Genomic DNA, 18,168 nt, shown 5'->3' with positions numbered 1-18,168 from the left:
CTGGTCAGTTGTAAGGCAGATCAGGATGTGGGAGACACAGGTCCACAGTCTGGGGGTGATCCTGGACTCATCGCTGACCCTGGAACCCCAATACAGCAAAATTCATATATGATTTCAGAATCCACGTTGAGTCTTTGGGAAGGGGCTCGATTTTTTGACAACAAGCACACAACCACCAAATTATACATTTCTAGAGTCACACTCTACCTGCCCCTGATCTAATAATAACTACTATACAAGAAATGTTTCATTCTTGTATTTCTAAATGGATCGTCCAAGGATTTTCTGCAGCAAATTATTTCATTCATCTTCAGGCGTGGTCGGGTGGTCAGGAGTGCCTTCGCACAGTTAAAACTTGAGATGCCTGACTTGGCCATGCTAGTCCACGCCTTACTCACATCTCATTTGGACTACTGAAACGCTCTCTATGTGGAGCTGCCTTTGAAGATAGTTCAGAAGCTTCAAATGGTCCAGAGATTGGCAGCCAGGGTTACTAACTGGAGCGCAGTTCAGGGAGAGAACCACCCTCATGTTGCGGCAGCTCCAATGACTGCCAGTCTGCTTCCGAGCTAAATACAAAGTGCCGGTTCTTACCTTTAAAGCCCTAAATGGCTTAGGTCCAGACTATTTGACAAGCCACATCTCCCTCTACAGACCAACTCGGGCATTGCAGTCATCGGAGGAGGTCCTCCTCTCAGTTCAACTCCTGTCCTAAGCACGGCTGGTGGGAACAAGAGAAAGGGCCTTCTCTGTGGCTGCCCCCACCTCTGGAACTCCCTTCCTAAGGAGTTAAAGATGGCCCCCTCCCTCCCGCTTTCAAAAAACAGTTGAAGACTTACCTTTGCTCTCTGGCTTATGAGGAGGAGGAATAGTAGTTGGTGTGCAGGTACAGCTGCACCGGGAGCTCCAATTTTGTTTGCTTTGCATTTAATATTTGTTGTAGTCCTGAGTTTCAGGGACTCTGCAGATAGGTTGCTTCTTTTGGCTGCAATCATAGGGCTGCAATCATAGGGCAATTGTAGTTAGGTTCCCTGGTCCCGTCCCCTTTTTGGGTTTTGGAGGGAATGGGAGCCATTTTGAGGTCAGTCCACACAGAGAAGACTTTCACGCAGGACATAAAACCAAGAGCTCCTGTAGAAAGCTTCGTCTTCTACGGCTTGGCCGGGGAGATATACAGCCCACAGCTTGGCTGGGGTTATACAGCCCTACATCTCCTTTGCTGAAGGACTTCAGTCAGCCACCACGGAAACCCGAGTTCTTTTCCCCTGGAAGTCTACAAAGCTCTGCTTGGTAAGGGTCACTCGCGGAAGCCAGAAGCAGTTGGTACCGGGTGCAGGGGCTCCACGCCAACAGAGGCAAAGACAGACCACCCAGATTAGAAGTTAAGGATTTCCCCATTAGTTACAGTTAAGAAGATAGTGCCTGTTCCCTGTGGACAAGCTTGAGAGAGAGCCAATAGACTGTTAAGAAAGCCTTAAAGTACCTGTTTGTTTTCATTAATAAAGAACTTTGTTGAACCTTTAAGCAATCTAAAGACTCTGTTTAAGGAAATCCAAAAGCCTTTAAGCTGAGGCAGCCCCGACGTCCCACTGGGCACACAGAATTTATGTCCTGTCTACAGTCTTATGCACAGGCCCAGCGTGCGACAGCACATTTGGTAATACTACCATTATACCTCTGATTAATAGCTGCCATCCGTATCCGTGCTCTGTTCACCCCACCAGCTCACTAGATATTTTGAGCAATGATTAATCGATTTTCCCCAAAGAAGTGGGAAATTATTGTTTCCATTCGATGTTTGATGTTTTGTCTTATGTCTGTTATAACAGGCTGTGCTTTTTATTTAATTTGAGTTTGTTAAGTTATAATTTGTATTAATATGTTGGGTTGTATAAATTTTGTTAGCATTGATGTATTGTTGTATGCGGGCATTGAATGTTTGCCTTTTATGTTTGGAATCCGCCCTGAGCCCCTTTGGGGAGATAGAGCAGAATATAAATAAATTATTATTATTATTATTATTATTATTATTATTATTACGCCATAGCTATGCACTGGTTAGTGAAAAGTGTGGCTTTTCAAATGAAAACTCAGAGATTTCCCCCATTCTCTCTTTCTTCCTACATCTTCAGTAAGATCCCCTTTCTTCCAATGCATGGAAATTGGACAGGATTTCCCTTGTTCCAGATTTGAGCATTATTGTTATTATTTGCATTGAGGCTGAAATGATTTTTCTCCACTAGCAAAGAGTAACCATGGCAATCCAGCTTATCTGGAATTGGTGTGTGTGTATGTGTGGAGGAGCATTTCAGAGTTGATGGATGTAGCTTCAGGGCATGCTAAACCCTGGATTTTTTAAAAGAAGAAAAATTCAAATCTGTACTAGTATAGAATAATGAATGTGGAGATTAAACTTTAATATATTCTGGGAAAGATAATGTGTCACAGACATTGAAGAAAAGCCAGAAAGAATTGAGTGACTCTCAAACGACGTTTTTTAAAAGACATGATGCTTCTGAAAAGATCTTCAATATTGAATGTTTGTCATTCAAGGATAAGAATACTTCAGGGCCACTATTTACAAATATTGCATAATTTATTGTATTTCAATCTTTCTTCTTCCTCTTCTACTAAGGAGCAGACTTGGGGACATTAAAGTAGACTAAAGTGATATAAGTTATGGTTCAATTTCAAAACATAATGTATTTATTCAGCCAGTCAATCATATCCATTCTTGCTTCTTCCATGAAAGGTACATCTTCAGGCTTCATATCCTCAGGCTTACACTGTGCAAAGCCATGAACTTGCCCAGGATAAACTTTAACTTTATAGTCCACTGTACAGTATTCTTTCAGTTTTCCTTCCAGTAAAGTAACCTGTGACATAAAATAAATATCATTATATAGCTTGTAAGAAATTACAAATTCAATTTCCTAATTATGTGTTCACTTGCATTCTAGACAGCATGTAGATTTTTTGCTTTAAATGGAGTTAGGCAACAATGGTGATACATATACTAGAACAAGTATGGGCAAACCCAGGCCCGGGGAAGGGATACGGCCCCGTAGGCTCCTTCCTCAGGCCCTCCTCTCTCTCACCAGGCATGTAGCCGGGGGGGGGGGAGTTGGGGGGCTTCAGCCCCCCCCCCCGAAATTCTCATGGTAGTCCGCGAGAAGGCCTTACTGTTACATTATTTAAACTGTTATGTTTATTCATATCATGATCTGATCACCATGCTCAATATATCCCATATGCATGGGGGTATTGGGGTAACGATACAAAAGGTTTGCTAGGGTAGACCCTCTTTCATTTAGACTCAGCCCCCCCCCCCCCCGAAACCAAACTCAGCCCCCCCCCCCCCCCCCGAAACAAAATCCTGGCTACGGGCCTGTCTCTCACTATCCTTCTCTTTTCCTTCTTCCTTCTCTCATTTCATCAATTCCTTACCTCCCTCTTTCTCACTCCCTTTTTCCTTCCCTCCCACCCTTTCATCCTTCCTTCCCACTTCCGTCCCTCCCTCCTTCCCTCTCTCTCTCTCACCTTCCTTCCTTCCTTCCTTCCTTCCTTCTTTTTTGTCTTTCCTTCCTTGTCACTTCCCTCCCTCCTTCCCTCCCTCCTTCCCTTCCCTCCATCCATTCTCTTCCTCCCTTCCTTTATTTCTCTTTTTCCTTTCTCTTAGGGGATGTTTACCTGGGACAGCGTTTCTCAACCTAGGGGTCGGGACACCTGGGGGGGGGGTGTCACGAGAGGGTGTCAGAGAGGTCGTGAGGGGGTGTCAGAAGGGTCATGAAACACCATCAGAAAACACAGTATTTTCTGTTGTTCATGTGGGTTCTGTGTGGGAAGTCTGGTCCAATTCTATCTTTGGTCGGGTTCAGAATGCTCTTTGATTGTAGGTGAACTATAAATCCCGGCAACTACAACTCCCAAATGTCAAGGTTTATTTTCCTCAAACTCCACTAATGTTCACATTTGGGCATATTGAGTATTTGTGCCAAGTTTGGTCCAGATCCATCATTCTTTGAGTCCACAGGGCTCTCTGGATGGAGGTGAACTACAACTCCAAAATTTAAGGTCAATACCCACCAAACCCTTCCCTTCCAGGATTTTCTGTTGGTCATGGAAAGTTCTGTGTGTCAAGATTGGTTCAATTCTATCGTTTGTTGGAGTTCAGAATGCTCTCTGATTTTAGGTGAACTATGAATTCCAGCAACTATAAATCCCAAATGACAAAATCAACCTCCCCCCCCCCCCCCCCGCCAACCCTACCACATTCAATTTTGGCGTAATGGTATTTGTGGGTATTTGTGCCAAATTTGGTGCAATGAATGAAAATACATGCTGCATATCAGATATTTATATTATGATTCATAACAGTAGCAAAACTACTATTGTAAAATAGCAACAAAAATAAGGTTATGGTTGGGGGTCACCACAACATGAGGAACTATATTAAGGCATTGCGGCATTAGGAAGGTTGAGAAAGACTGACCTGGGAGAAGAGAAAGTTGAGAGGGAACATGAGACCCATGTTTCAGGATTTAAAGGGGTGTCCCATTGAGGAGGAGGGGGAAAACTAACTTTCTGATGCTCCAGAGACCAGGGCACAAAGGAGCAATGTTTTATTAATTATTTATTATTATTTGCGATATTTGTATACCGCCCTTCTCAACCCCGAAAGGGACTCAAATGGCAGGAAAAGAGATTTAACTGAAAAGTTGAGGAAGAACTTCCTGGAGAGTGGCCGAGGATGCCTGGGAGTGTGTTGGAGTCTCCTTCTCTGGATGCTTTTCTGCAGAGGCTGTCTATCGGGAGTGCTTTGATTGTGCCTTCTTGCATGGCAGGGTGTTGGACTGGATGGCCCTTGGAGGTCTCTTCCAGTGCTAGGATTCTATATCAGGAACAGGCAATATGGAGTCTAATGGATACACTTTTTCTCTCATCCTGACCAAGGCCAACCCTTTTGGGATCCAAACATTCCCCATTTTTCCTTCACTATCTGCCTCCTTTTTAACGTGTATGCAGAACACATCATGCGATGTGCGGGGCTGGATGAATGCAAAGCTGGGGTGAAAATTGCTGGAAGAAACATTAACAACCTCAGATATGCAGATGACACCACTCTGATGGCCGAAAGCGAGGAGGAGCTGAGGAGCCTTCTAATTAAGGTGAAAGAAGAAAGCACAAAAGCCGGGTTGCAGCGAAACAAAAAAAACCAAGATTATGGCAACAAGAATGATTGACAACTGGAAAATAGAGGGAGAAATCATGAAGGCCGTGACAGACTTTGTATTTCTAGGTGCAGAGATTACTGCAGATGCAGACTGTGGCCAGGAAATCAGAAGACGCTTACTTCTTGGGAGGAGAGCAATGTCCAGTCTCGATACAATAGTCAAGAGTAGAGACATCAGACTGGCAACAAAGATCCACCTAGTCAAAGCCATGGTATTCCCTGTAGTAACCTACGGATGTGAGAGCGGGACCTTAGGGAAGGCTGAGCAAAGGAAGATCGATGCTTTTGAGCTGTGGTGTTGGAGGAAAGTTCTGAGAGTGCCTTGGACTGCAAGAAGATCCAACCAGTCCATCCTCCAGGAAATAAAGCCCGGCTGCTCATTGGAGGGAAGGATACTAGAGACAAAGTTGAAGTACTTTGGCCACATCATGAGGAGACAGCAAAGCCTAGAGAAGACAATTATGCTGGGGAAAGTGGAAGGAAAAAGGAAGAGGGGCCGACCAAGGGCAAGATGGATGGATGGCATCCTTGAGGTGACTGGACTGACCTTGAAGGAGCTGGGGGTGGTGACGGCCGACAGGGAGCTCTGGCGTGGGCTGGTCCATGAGGTCACAAAGAGTCGGAGACGACTGAATGAATGAACAACAACATCTGCCTCCAAAATAGAAGAGGAAGGGGAGGAAAAGGCAGGAAGGGGTCTTAGGGAGAACCCGCCCACCCCACTCCAGCCCACCATGCGGCCCCAAAGTTAGAAAGTTTGCCCATGCTTGTACTAGAGTTTTCAAAATTTGTTTGCAAGTCTCTTCATCATATAGCTTCTTCCCTTCATTACTCTTCCTTCTTCATGCAGGAATGTTAATTCCCATCTCTGGTGATACCCCTTTTCTACAGAAAGAAGTAAGATTAAATGCAATATTTAATATTACTTCTGAACATGATAGACTCCCTGCCCCTTAAAACAATTACAGCCAGAATGAAAGAGGTATAATTAAGAGAGATATGATGTTCCAAGGCAGAGGCCATCCCAAGGTTCCCATGCAGCTCTGAATCTGTTTCATTTGAAAAAGCCAATTAATGGTTACACCTCCTCCAACAGTATTCCGAGAAACAGTCTAAATCTTTTAAATGAAAGCTTTTAAATTAAGTTTATAGCATATGATGAGTACGCCTATTAAAAGGACGATTTACATAGATAGAACCTTCCCACCCCATTTTCTTTGTTGGCGCCTGATGTCTGGTTCAGTCTTTGATAAGATTTCATAGGATCCCATGGATGGCCAGCTTAGAAACTGGGCACAAGCATAGTTTCAGAAAACGATGTTGTTTGCCTGAAAGTGTCAGCAACAAAGCTGAGACATTCTTGTGCAAAACATGTTATTTCTCATGCAATTAAATTGGACTACAACGTTGGTGTGTTTAGTGAGGGTAGCTATCTAGTCAGCAACCACATATTTGTATGATACTGAGACACCTCCCTGTCCTACTTGACTTGTATCATCTGATTTCAACCAACGCAAGGAAGTTTTGATCCCTTCCTTCATCTCTTCCTTTCTGGATGAGGACCAACAAGCTGAAACTAAATCCAGACAAGACAGAGGTACTCCTCATCAGTCATAAGGCAGATCAGGGTGTGGGATTTCAACTTGTGTTGGATGCGGTCACCCCCTCCCCCCCCCCCCGAAGACACAGGTTGGCAGTTTGGGGGTGATCCAGGACATAGCATATTATTTGAGAACACAGAAATGCTGAACCACTCTAACAACTACTATGTCAGGCTACACAGAGAAGCCATTGAAATCCACAAGCATGTGGGCAATTTCAACAGAAAGGAAGAAACCATGAAAATGAACAAAATTTGGCTACCAATATGAAAAAACTCTAAAATTATAAGAGTAAATAAAGAACAAAACTCAAACAGGGATATTCCAGACAAGTAACAATCAGGAACAGCTAATCACCTCTCAACAAAGGATTACCCCAGGAAGTAACAAGCCAACCTAAAAACTGTCAGGCCATCAAATGCTAATCAAGGTGGCCAATTGAAACATTCATACTTAGTTCCAATAGACAAGTGTTCTTTCTCCCACCCTGGAATTTCCACAGACATATGAACTCAATTTTCCTAGTTTCCAACAGTCCTCACAACCTCTGAGGATGCCTGTCACAGATGCAAGTGAAACATCAGGAGAGAATGCTTCTAGAACATGGCCACACAGCCCGAAAAACCTACAATGCAGTGATTCTGGCCATGAACGCCTTCGACAATACAGACCCACCCAGGACTCCTCGCTGACCCTGGAACCCTAAGTGGTGGCAGTGGCCAGGAGCGCGTTCGCACAGTTAAAACTTGTGCACCAGCTAAGCCCATACCTTGAGATGTCAGACTTGGCCATGGTAGTCCATGTCTTAGTCACGTCCCATTTGGATTATGGCAATGCTCCCTATGTGGGGCTGCCTTTGAGGATAGTTCAGAAGCTGCAGTTAGTGCAGAGATTGTTCCTTTTTTGTGTGTATACCACCCTCAGTTCTTTCGGAGAGACAGGGTGGTCTAGAAATAAAGTATTATCATCCCATCATCATCATCATCTTTCTTCTTATCCTTCTTTCAGCAAATAAGGACTACTTCACTCATTTTATCTATGGAACTTTTCACATGTGCCACCAGAATCACCACAGATTTTATGGGTGTGAGGAACCTATTGCCCTATGCCCCACATCATCCGATGTCCCCACGTCCCCATCCTGGCTTTCCCCCGCTGATCCAAGGCAACATGGAAGCCTCCTGTGTTGCCATCACGCAGCATTAACTGGTTTGCTTTCTCCCTTATGACAGCCCATTGGAAGTTGCAGTGCATTGTGGGATGGCAGCCAACGGGCTCAATCATAAAGAAGAAGGTGAACCAGCACATGCTACCGATTTCATCCTTGTCTGATGAGGTTGCAAATGCTCCCAGCCATACATACTACACAGGACAGGCAGGTAGCAGGGGGGGGGGGGCTTGAGGGGCTTCAGCCCCCCTCCCCCGAAATTCTCATGGTGGTCCGCGAGAAGGCTTTACTGGTACATTATTTCAACTGTTATGTTTATTCATATCATGATCTGATCACCATGCTCAATATATTCCATATGCATGCGGGTATTGGGGTAACGATACAAAAGGTTTGCTAGGGTAGACCCTCTTTCACTCAGCCCTCCCCCCCCCCCCAAAATCAAAATCCTGGCTACGGGCCTGACACAGGAGTATGCATTTTTGAAAAAGTCTATATGGATGTAGCGTGGTTCCTATGTTCCATCTACTTTCCTTCCCATATATACATGACAGACACCAGAGACATCATTAGAATCTGAATTAGAATTGTTTACCTGTTCAGGAGAAATGGTGTGATCATTTCCACCAAAAACGAAAAATGTTGGATTCAACAAATTGTATCTATTTTCAGAGTCCCTGATTATTCCTAAAACATATTACATATATACATTATTTTATTGGTGTCAAAAGACTATTAAAACAACATTTTAAGTACAATTTAAAACAGCTCCAACAATATATTTTAAAGGCATGTACATCACATTTTCCATGTTGAGTGTTCTTCCAAATAACACAGATCTGTACTATTAAGGGCCATAAACACTTAAAAAAAAAACCGAATTCTGGTTTTACAGAAATTTAGCCTTCTAAATCTATCTCAGACTTGCTCCACTATGTATGTTTTTTACAACCTGCTTTGACATTTCTATGTCAAATGGTGCGATTGAATGAAATTATATTGAAATCTGTATTGAATTTTGTGAAATAACTTTGTGTGATATGTTTTTAGTGTGTTTTTCTATTTTATTATCCAAAATACATTGAAAATATCAGTCTTTTCCCTGTGATAATTAGATTTTGAAAGAAATTGGCTTGTTGTGGAAACAAGGATTGATGAGAAAGCTTCAGTGGAGTCAACTTTTTCCCCATGATAACTCTTTCAGGAGTGAATTTCTCTTCCAAGGAGTAGACTTTTCTCACTTCCTGTTCTTAACTATGAGTCATTTATAAGTAGTAGTAGTAGTAGTAGTAATAATAATAATAATAATAATAATAATACTTTATTTATATACCTCTCCATCTCCCTGAGGGGACTCAGAGTGGTTTCCAAGTAACATCATCAATACATACAGAATAAACAACACAAACATAAGATTAACAAAACAATATAAGCATAAAAATTGTCACCATAACACATATATATATATCAAAAATAATCCTGCCTGTTCAAGGCAATTGAAAAGGCCGGGCCGAGATTAGTGCAAGTTCAAAAATTCTAGGGGGCCCGGGAATTAAGTGCAGTGCGATAGCAGGCAACAACAATAATAGGTACGGGTCTATGGTTGTTCATTTCCGGAGCCTATTAGAGGAAGCGACCTGGGTAATTGGTTGGAAGAATAAGGCCATATTCAACAATGTCTAGTGCTGAGCTAGAACTAGTCATTCTCAAAGGCTTGTTGAAACCACTAGGTCTTCAAGCTCTTACAAAAGGAGGGGAGTGATGGGGCCCTCTACCCTGGGCAACGTCCTTGCAGATGGCCAATTCTCTCACACCAGAAGCGACTTGCAGTTTCTCAAGTCGCTCCTGACACGACCAAAAAAAAAAGAAGTAAACTCTTGACAGAATCAGATTAATGTGGTTCTTATTAAACCGATCTTTGATTTGCAATGGGCTTTGGATTGAAAAAAGTTCTACATAGTAAATAAATAGGTCTAAAGCCCTGCTCTCTTACTCAGCAGTGGGTCTAAGAACTATCAGACAAAGTGCAATTATGCCAAGATAAAAGCATCTTTAGATGGGGCTTACCACACGACAGTGTGTCTCGCCTATACTTGTACTGAGCTTGCATCATGACTGGATAACCCATCAATGAAGCCAGCATTGCTACTGTTCCACCATTCTTTCTTGTCTGATAATTCCTTCCATTGCAGTCCTGATATTGTGGGGTAGAGGAAGGTCTTATGAGAATGATGCAACCACAAAGGAGAATAAGGACAAAACACAGTGAGCATGCACTGAGTAGGGAGGACACAGTTAGAAAACAAGACTGTGCAGAAGACTGATGTTGGAAATTCGCATCAAGTAAGTCCTCTCATGACCCATGAGAGAAGCCTCCCACAGGATGGTGAAACATCGGGGTGTGCCGTGGGCAACATCCTTGCAGACGGCCAATTCTCTCACAATTTCTCAAATCGCTCCTGACATGAAAAAAAAAATTAAGAAAGTGGGTTGTTGTAGGTTTTTTCGGGCTATATGGCCATGGTCTAGAGGCATTCTCTCCTGACATTTCGCCTGCATCTATGGCAAGCATCCTCAGAGGTAGTGAGGTAATCACAACAACCCATTGATTCCGGCCATGAAAGCCTTCGACAATACATTGAACATCTCTACGGGAGAAACTGTTCCAAGACACACCTCACTACCTCTGAGGATGCTTGCCATAGATGCAGGCGAAACGTCAGGAGAGAATGCCTCTAGACCATGGCCATATAGTCCGAAAAAACCTACAACAACCCAGTGATTCCAGATATGAAAGCCTTCGACAATACAATTAAGAAAGTGCCAGCAAAACTGTCTCATCAAAATGTGTAAAATGTGTCTAGGTCGGCCATTTTATTATACTTGTTAGATCAATGGATAAACAGAGCCTATATTTCTGAAATATTGCAGCTTGTCACTCATTTATACATGGACTTGGTCTAGAAGTGTTGAAATATTTGAACATGTAGCAGATTGCCTAAGGTAAGAAATATTTTTCACTACCATAGTCTGATATCCCAGCCTTGAATTCAGGATTTTTCAGCATCAAGTGATGTACAGCCATTCCACCCCAGGAGAAACCAACAACACCAATCTTCATTGCTTTGTATTTTTCCTTTAGACACTTCATAAACACAGCAGTTGTCCTAAGGCATAAAAGAAGGGGGGAGTTAAGGTATCTGTGTAAAAATCTGAAAGGAAATAGCAATACAAACAGTTTTTTCTGCAGCTTCCCTATTGATGGAGGGAGAAAAATCACACATCTTATAAAACATTGTTCAACTCTGTTAAGCACTGCATAACTAAAATGTGGGATATTGGTGCCTCAACAACTGATATTAAATGGCACCAACTGTTCCAAGTGGTACGTGCACTTTTAAATGCTTGGGTTTCCAAACAATAAAAATAAAAAGTGACGAAAGTGAAAATTTCAGAGTTCCCTTTGTGTGCTAACAGAAAAGGAATTGAGCTAAATCTGATAGTACTGTTCCATTTTATGCACTAGGAGAAACAAATTAACACGGATATAATTACAGTTTTTCATAAAATGAATTGAAATCTAAAGAGATTTCTAAGAATGCACCTCCAGCTACATAGTATTTTAGGGGACTCGGGGCGGCTAACATGAGCCCAAAAATAATACAGCAAAATTAAATACAAAACAACAGAAAAATTACAACAAAATACATGAAGTAACAAAATAAAATAAACAGTGCAAAACAACGTAATAAAAATCAAACACAAAGGGCGGGTCAACCATTGTGGTTGCTCCCATGGACCTCTTCCTATATCAGTCCATATCATTATATTTTAGCTCATGACAGAAAATTACACAAAATCTGTGATTCTAAAAAAAAAAGCAGTGATGAAAACAACAGCAAATACTTCCTGCATTTGCAAATGAGGTACATTGATGCAATACATAAAACCTAATAAACATGTTTTTGTGATTATATCCAACCACTGGGATATTTGTACAAAAAGTAATAAATGTCTGTTAAGATACTGCACAATTTTATAGAGTCGTTTTGGTGTCATCCTCTCTGATGGTGTCTCCCAGAGCAGTTTACACATCCCTAGTAATGCCACAGGTTAAGTGACTGCCTCCTGTTATAAAAGGAAAAGAACCAATTCAGACTGAACTTCTCTGCTCTTTTTAAAGGGAGGACATGACGCAACATGTCTCCCCAACCCTCACTTTTACCTTTGAGATTAATTTGGATCAGTTTATTGCTATCCAAGAATGTGTTTTTTTAAATAAATCTTCCTTCTGTTGAGGACTCTAAGATTATTTTTTTGCCTGTAGCTTGCATCACAAATTATCTAGAAGCACCATAGATATTAAATTAGTCTGTGTTTGGCCTGAGGAGCTTCAAAGCATGCATGTCTCTTCAAGGCAGTACGATGGGGTTGCGAAAACTCATTATATCTATATAAGTAAAAATGTAATGTCCGTTTGTGGGATTAACATAACTCAAAAATCACTGGATGAATTGACACCAAATTTGGACTCAATACACCTATCAGGCCAATGAGTGACTATCACTCATAAAAACACTGAAAAACACACCAGAAGAGACTTTAAAAGCCAAAAAACAAAAAAATACATTACAACCCATGCACAAAACCACATACACACACAAACACACATATATACACCCATACACAAATACACACACACACAAATATACAAACTTAAAATGCATATACACAGACTGGGCCATAGCAACGCATGACAGCGGACAGCTAGTCTATATAAATAAAAATGTAATGTTAGTTTGTGGGATTAACATAACTCAAAAACCACTGGCCGAATTGACACTAAATTTGGACACTATACCCCTAATAGACCGATGAGTGACCATCACTCATAATCCCCCCAAAAGTGGAAAGGACTTAAAACCCCCAAAAAGCTCAATGATGAAAAGTTAAATGATGATACAGAAAAAAGAGAAGGAAGAGGGGGGGGGGGGGGAGGAAAGAGAGAGAGAGAGAAAGGAAGGAAGGAGAGAAAGAGGGAGGGAAAGATAGAAGGAAGGAAAGAGAGAAGGAAGCATGGAAGCAAAGAGCAAAGGAAAGAAGGAAAGAGGTTGAGAAGGAAGAAAGGAGAGTAAGTGGAAGGAAAAGAAAAAGGGGGAAGGAAAGAAAGGAGAGAAAGTAGAAGGAAAAGAAAAAGGGGGAAGGAAAGAAAGAGTTAGAGAAGGAAGGAAGGAGAGAAGGAAAGAAAAAAGGAAAGGAAGAAAAGAGGGAGCAAAGGAAGGAGGGAAAGAAGGAGAAAAAGAGGGAGGGAAGGAAAGAGAGAAGGAAGGATGGAAACAAAGAGTGAAGGAAGGAAGAAAAGACGCAGAGAAGGAATAAAGGAGAGAAAGTGGGAGGAAAGGAAAGGAAAGAAGGAAAGAGAGAAGGAAGGATGGAAGTAAAAAGCAAAGGAAGGAAGGAAGGAAGGAGGTAGAGAAGAAAGAAAGGAAAGAAAGAAAGGAAAAGAAAAGGGGGGAAGGAAAGAAAGGGGTAGAGAAGAAAGGAAGGAGAGAAAGAAAAAAGGAAAGGAAAGGAAGGAGAGAGGGAGTGAAGGAAGGAGAAAAAGAGGGAGGGATGGAAAGAAGGAAAGGGAAAAGAAAGGATGGAAGCAAAAAGCGAAGGAAGGAGGGAAAGAGACAGAGAGGAAGAAATAAGAGAAAGTTGAGGGAAGGAAAGAAGGAAAGAGAGAAAGAAGGATGGAAGCAAAAAGCAAGGGAAGGAAGGAAAGAGGTAGAGAAGGAAGAAAGGAGAGAAAGAGGAAGGAAAAGAAAAAGGGTGGAAGGAAGGAAAGAGGTGGAGAAGGAAAAAAGGAAAGAAATTAAAAAGGAAAAGAAGGAAAGAGGGGGTGGAGGAAGGAGGGAAAGAAGGAGAAAAGGAGGAAGGAAAGAAGGAAAGAGAGAAGGAAGGGTGGAAGCAAAAAGCAAAGGAAGGGAGGAAAGAGGCAGAGAAGAAAGGAGAGAAAGAGGGAGGGAAGGAAAGAAGGAAAGAGAGAAGGAAGGATGGAAGCAAAAAGCGAAGGAAGGAAGGAAGGAAGGAAAGAGGTAGAGAAGGAAGGAAGGAAGGAAGGAAGGAAGGAAGGAAGAGAGAAAAAACCTTTAGAACATAAAGCCTGCCTGTGGTCCTCATCAGCTTTGCTTTAAAGATGGGGACATTCTTATAAGAGGCACATTAAATTTGAAACCATATGCAATCATACATACTAGATGTTTATCTAGTATGTTTATCTAGATGTTTTGGAAAACAAAACTATTCAACTCCAGCCAACATGGACAATGGGGTGATGATAACACATCTGGAGGATGTCACCAGGTATGGAAAGTATGTATTTTGCTAATTGTAACTCAATACCCTCCTTCCAGTAAGCATAACTTGCTGATATGTCTCAGCTAACTTCATATTTTCCTCATTTCAATTAGGAAACAAACATTAGCCTTACTTGTCCACTTTCATGGGATCCCGTTCCTTTAACCAGTCTGCAAAATCATGCCAATGATTATTAGGATTCCAGGGTGCTTTTCCTAGAAAAAAGTCTGGGCAGATGGTTCTAAATGGAAACATTGTAAGATGTTACTCATAGATGTATGATTCAGTTCGGTTTCCAGAAAGGTAGCCAATGTTATAAATAGATATTTTGCAGTTAGTCATTTGAGTCATTATTCTTCCCATTTAAAAGAAAAGGTTTTCTGTGAAATTCTAAGCGAACAAATTTGGGTGGCCAGTTCACAATGGTGGAGGAAGATTACAGTGAGAGGTTCTGAAGAAGCAGCACATGTATTTTGCATATGAGTCAGTTTTAAGGCCTGGGTCTTCATTCATGCTCTCTGACTCAGCATGAAGGTGTTTGTATGTGTATTGTGCTTGTGCAATATCGATGCACAAAAAGGCCATGAGTGAGGAAAGAGATGGAGGACCCATTTTGTCATTTGGAGCAAGTGCTACAACCTTCTTGTTATATATGCCCTGGCAGATACTAAATCAGTAGAGCAGCGGTTCTCAACCTTTCCTACATGGTTCCTCATGTTGTGGTGACCCCCAACCATAAAATTATTTTCATTGCTCCTTCATAACTGTAATTTTGCTACTGTTACAAATCGTAATGTAAATATCTGATATGAAGGATGTGTTTTAATTGTTACAAATTCAACATAATTAAAGCATCATGATGAATCAGAAAAAAAATATGGATTTACAGCACCTTCAACCAATTCAGCGCTGACTTCCACAGACCACAGAACTCCTGGATGGCGAGAATGCAAGGCAGGTGAGGTGGGCTTTGTGCCAGGCCAGGCCTCGCGTGGAGGATCCCTCGCCTGCCCCTTGCCCTCGCCGTATGGCGAGAGAGTGTGGCAGGCGAGGCAGGCTTTGCGTGAGGCCAGGACTCGCGCGAAGGAGTCCTCATCTTGCTTGCGCCCTTGGGGCGTGGCCAATGGAGGCGGCCTCGCGACCCCTCCGAAATGGCCAGGTGACCCCTCTGGGGGTCGCAACCCCCAGGTTGAGAACCACTGCAGTAGAGGGAATTAAGGAGAGAACTCAGGGGATCTTGAAGAGTGGGCTTACTGTAGTGGATCACAGTACTGGAGGGGCAGCTTGATCTAAACAATTTCTGAAGAAATGGCTGCAGACATTTGCCTAGAGACTTTGGGCAGTTGAAAATAATAATAATAATAATAATAATAATAATAATAATAAACCTTTATTTATACCCCGCTACCATCCCCTGAAGGACTCGGTATGACTTACAAGAGGCCGAGCCCAAATACATCAGTAAAACACAACAACAACAGTACAATAATTAAAAAAAACCTCATAAACTAAGCAAAAACATAAACAATAACACCGCGGCGCATTACAACCTGTGGCAGGGCCAAATGTCGTACTTAAAATCTTTTAAAATGTTGGGCATGATCAGGTGAAATAGGATAGATATTTTAGGGATAGATGGGGTGTGCAGGCAATTCTAGATCTCTAGTAAAGTGCATTTGGGACATATTGCTTGGAGTTTCCTTATTCTGGGAAGGCACACTGGAACAACCACGTTTTCAAGCTCCTTCTAAAGACTGCCAGTGTTGGGGCATGCCTGATGTCCTTGGGGAGTGAGTTCCAGAGTTGAGGGGCCACCACCGAGAAGGCCCTGTCCCTCGTCCCAACCAATCGCGCTTGCGATGCAGGTGGGATCGTGAGCAGGGCTTCTCCAGATGATCGTGTGGGTTTGTATACAGAGATGCGGTCACACAGGTAGGCGAGTCCCAAACCGTTTAGGGCTTTGTAATAATAATAATAATAATAATCATCATCATCATCATCATCATCATCATCATCATCATCATCTTGACTGGCACAAGCCAGTCAAGGTGGTCCCAGTGGTGATTGGCATACTGGGTGCAGTGCCTAAAGATCTTGGCCTGCACTTAAACACAATCGGCACTGACATGATTACCATCTGCCAGCTGCAAAGGACCACCATACTGGGATCTGCACGCATTATTCGCTGATACATCACACAGTCCTAGACACTTGGGAAGTGTCTGATGTGTGTTACAATACAACAGCCAGCAGAGTGATCTTGTTTGCTGTGAACTCATCTTGTTGTGTTTCAAATAATAATAATAATGTATTGTTGAAGGCTTTCATGGCTGGAATCACTGTGTTGTTGTAGGTTTTTTCGGGTTATATGGCCATGTTCTAGAGGCATTTCTCCTGACGTTTCGGCTGCATCTATGGCAAGCATCTTCAGAGGTAGTGAGGTTTGTTGGAACTAGGAAAGGGGGTTTATATATCTGCGGAATGACCAGGGTGAGACAAAGGACTCTTGTCTGCTGGAGCTAGGTTTAAATGTTTCAACTGACCACCTTGATTAGCATTTGATTGCCTGGCAGTGCCTGGAGCAATCTTTTGTCGAGAGGTGATTAGATGTCATGGTTTGTTTCCTCTGAGGATGCTTGCCATAGATGCAGGCGAAACGTCGGGAGAAATGCCTCTAGAACATGGCCATATAGCCCAAAAAAACCTACAACAACCCAATAATAATAATCTTTATTTATATTCTGCTCTATCTCCCCGAAGGGACTCAGGGTGGGTTCCAAACATAGAAGACAAACATTCAATGCCCGAATACAACAACAATACATCCATACTAACAAAATTTAAACAACCCAACATATAAACGTGAATTATAACTTAACAACTAAAATTAAATAAATAAAAACACAGCCTGTGATAACAGACATAAGACAAAACACACACAATGTTCCTAAATTGGTCTCTTGCTCAAGGTTGAAGGCAAACATCAACATATTGTATCATGAGGTCATATAAACAGCTTGAAAAATATAGGGAATAATAAATTAATAACGATAATGACAGAAACAGCATTAATTACTTACATGTATCCATTACTTGCAAATATATCAGTAATATATCTAGTATCCGGGAATTGCCATCCATATATGTCATGAACCAGAATTACCGCATTGTTCGTGTCGTAATCAGGTTGGCAAACATAGGCGTTGATTTTATCAAATTGCATTTCTTTGCCCCGGCCCACATAATTGCTTCTTCTGCCAATGTCATATTGAAAAGGCAAATCCTTACTAGTCATGAAAAAAACTGGAATGGAAACAAAACCTAATTAAAGTAAATGAAAAAGAAAATGTACAAGCATTGTAAACCATGTACACACACCCCAAACAATTGAAAGATAAGGTTAAAATGAAATTTCAGAGCCAAGGACTGTACTTGCCAGAATCTGTCCTTTTAAAGCTACTTTTCTCCCATGGTGTTATTACTTGGAAGGAGGAAGACATATGTAGCCAAAAGACAAACACTTTTAGAGGATCCCACATCTTAGGTGTTGTGCAGGTACAACTGTACCAGGAGCTCCAATTTTGTTTGCTTTGCATTTAATGTTTGTTATAGTCCTAAGTTTCAGGGGCTCTGCAGATAGGTGGCTTCTTTTGGCTGCAATCATAGGGCAAGCCACCTGTCAATTATAGTTAGGTTCCTTGGTCCTGCCAACTTTTTGGGTTTTGGAGGGAATAGGAGCCAGTCTGAGTTCAGTCCACACAGAGAAGCCTTTCACACAGGACATAAAATCAAGAGCTCCTGTAGAAAGCTTCGTCTTCTACAGC

The 18,168-nt window shown here is 42.0% G+C and overlaps 1 protein-coding gene across 1 annotated transcript in view; it reads right to left on the bottom strand.

Annotated features, from left to right (window-relative positions):
* Positions 1-2,577: 2,577 nt before the first annotated feature.
* Positions 2,578-18,168, bottom strand: part of LOC132774491 (carboxymethylenebutenolidase homolog) — a 28,111-nt gene continuing 12,520 nt past the window's right edge. Inside the window, exons 2-6 of the mRNA XM_060774646.2 lie at positions 17,425-17,647; positions 14,478-14,585; positions 11,027-11,169; positions 8,598-8,689; positions 2,578-2,876 (exon numbers count right to left, since the gene is read on the bottom strand). Of these exons, the coding sequence (XP_060630629.1) occupies positions 2,691-2,876; positions 8,598-8,689; positions 11,027-11,169; positions 14,478-14,585; positions 17,425-17,639 (744 nt within the window). The 5' untranslated portion in view covers positions 17,640-17,647 and the 3' untranslated portion in view covers positions 2,578-2,690. The remainder of the gene's footprint in view (positions 2,877-8,597; positions 8,690-11,026; positions 11,170-14,477; positions 14,586-17,424; positions 17,648-18,168) is intronic.

The sequence above is a fragment of the Anolis sagrei genome, chromosome 4 (genome assembly GCF_037176765.1).
Source record: "Anolis sagrei isolate rAnoSag1 chromosome 4, rAnoSag1.mat, whole genome shotgun sequence".
NCBI classification, from domain to species: domain Eukaryota; kingdom Metazoa; phylum Chordata; class Lepidosauria; order Squamata; family Dactyloidae; genus Anolis; species Anolis sagrei.
Note: the sequence above shows the minus strand (reverse complement) of the source record. Positions and strands in the feature narration are given on the sequence as shown.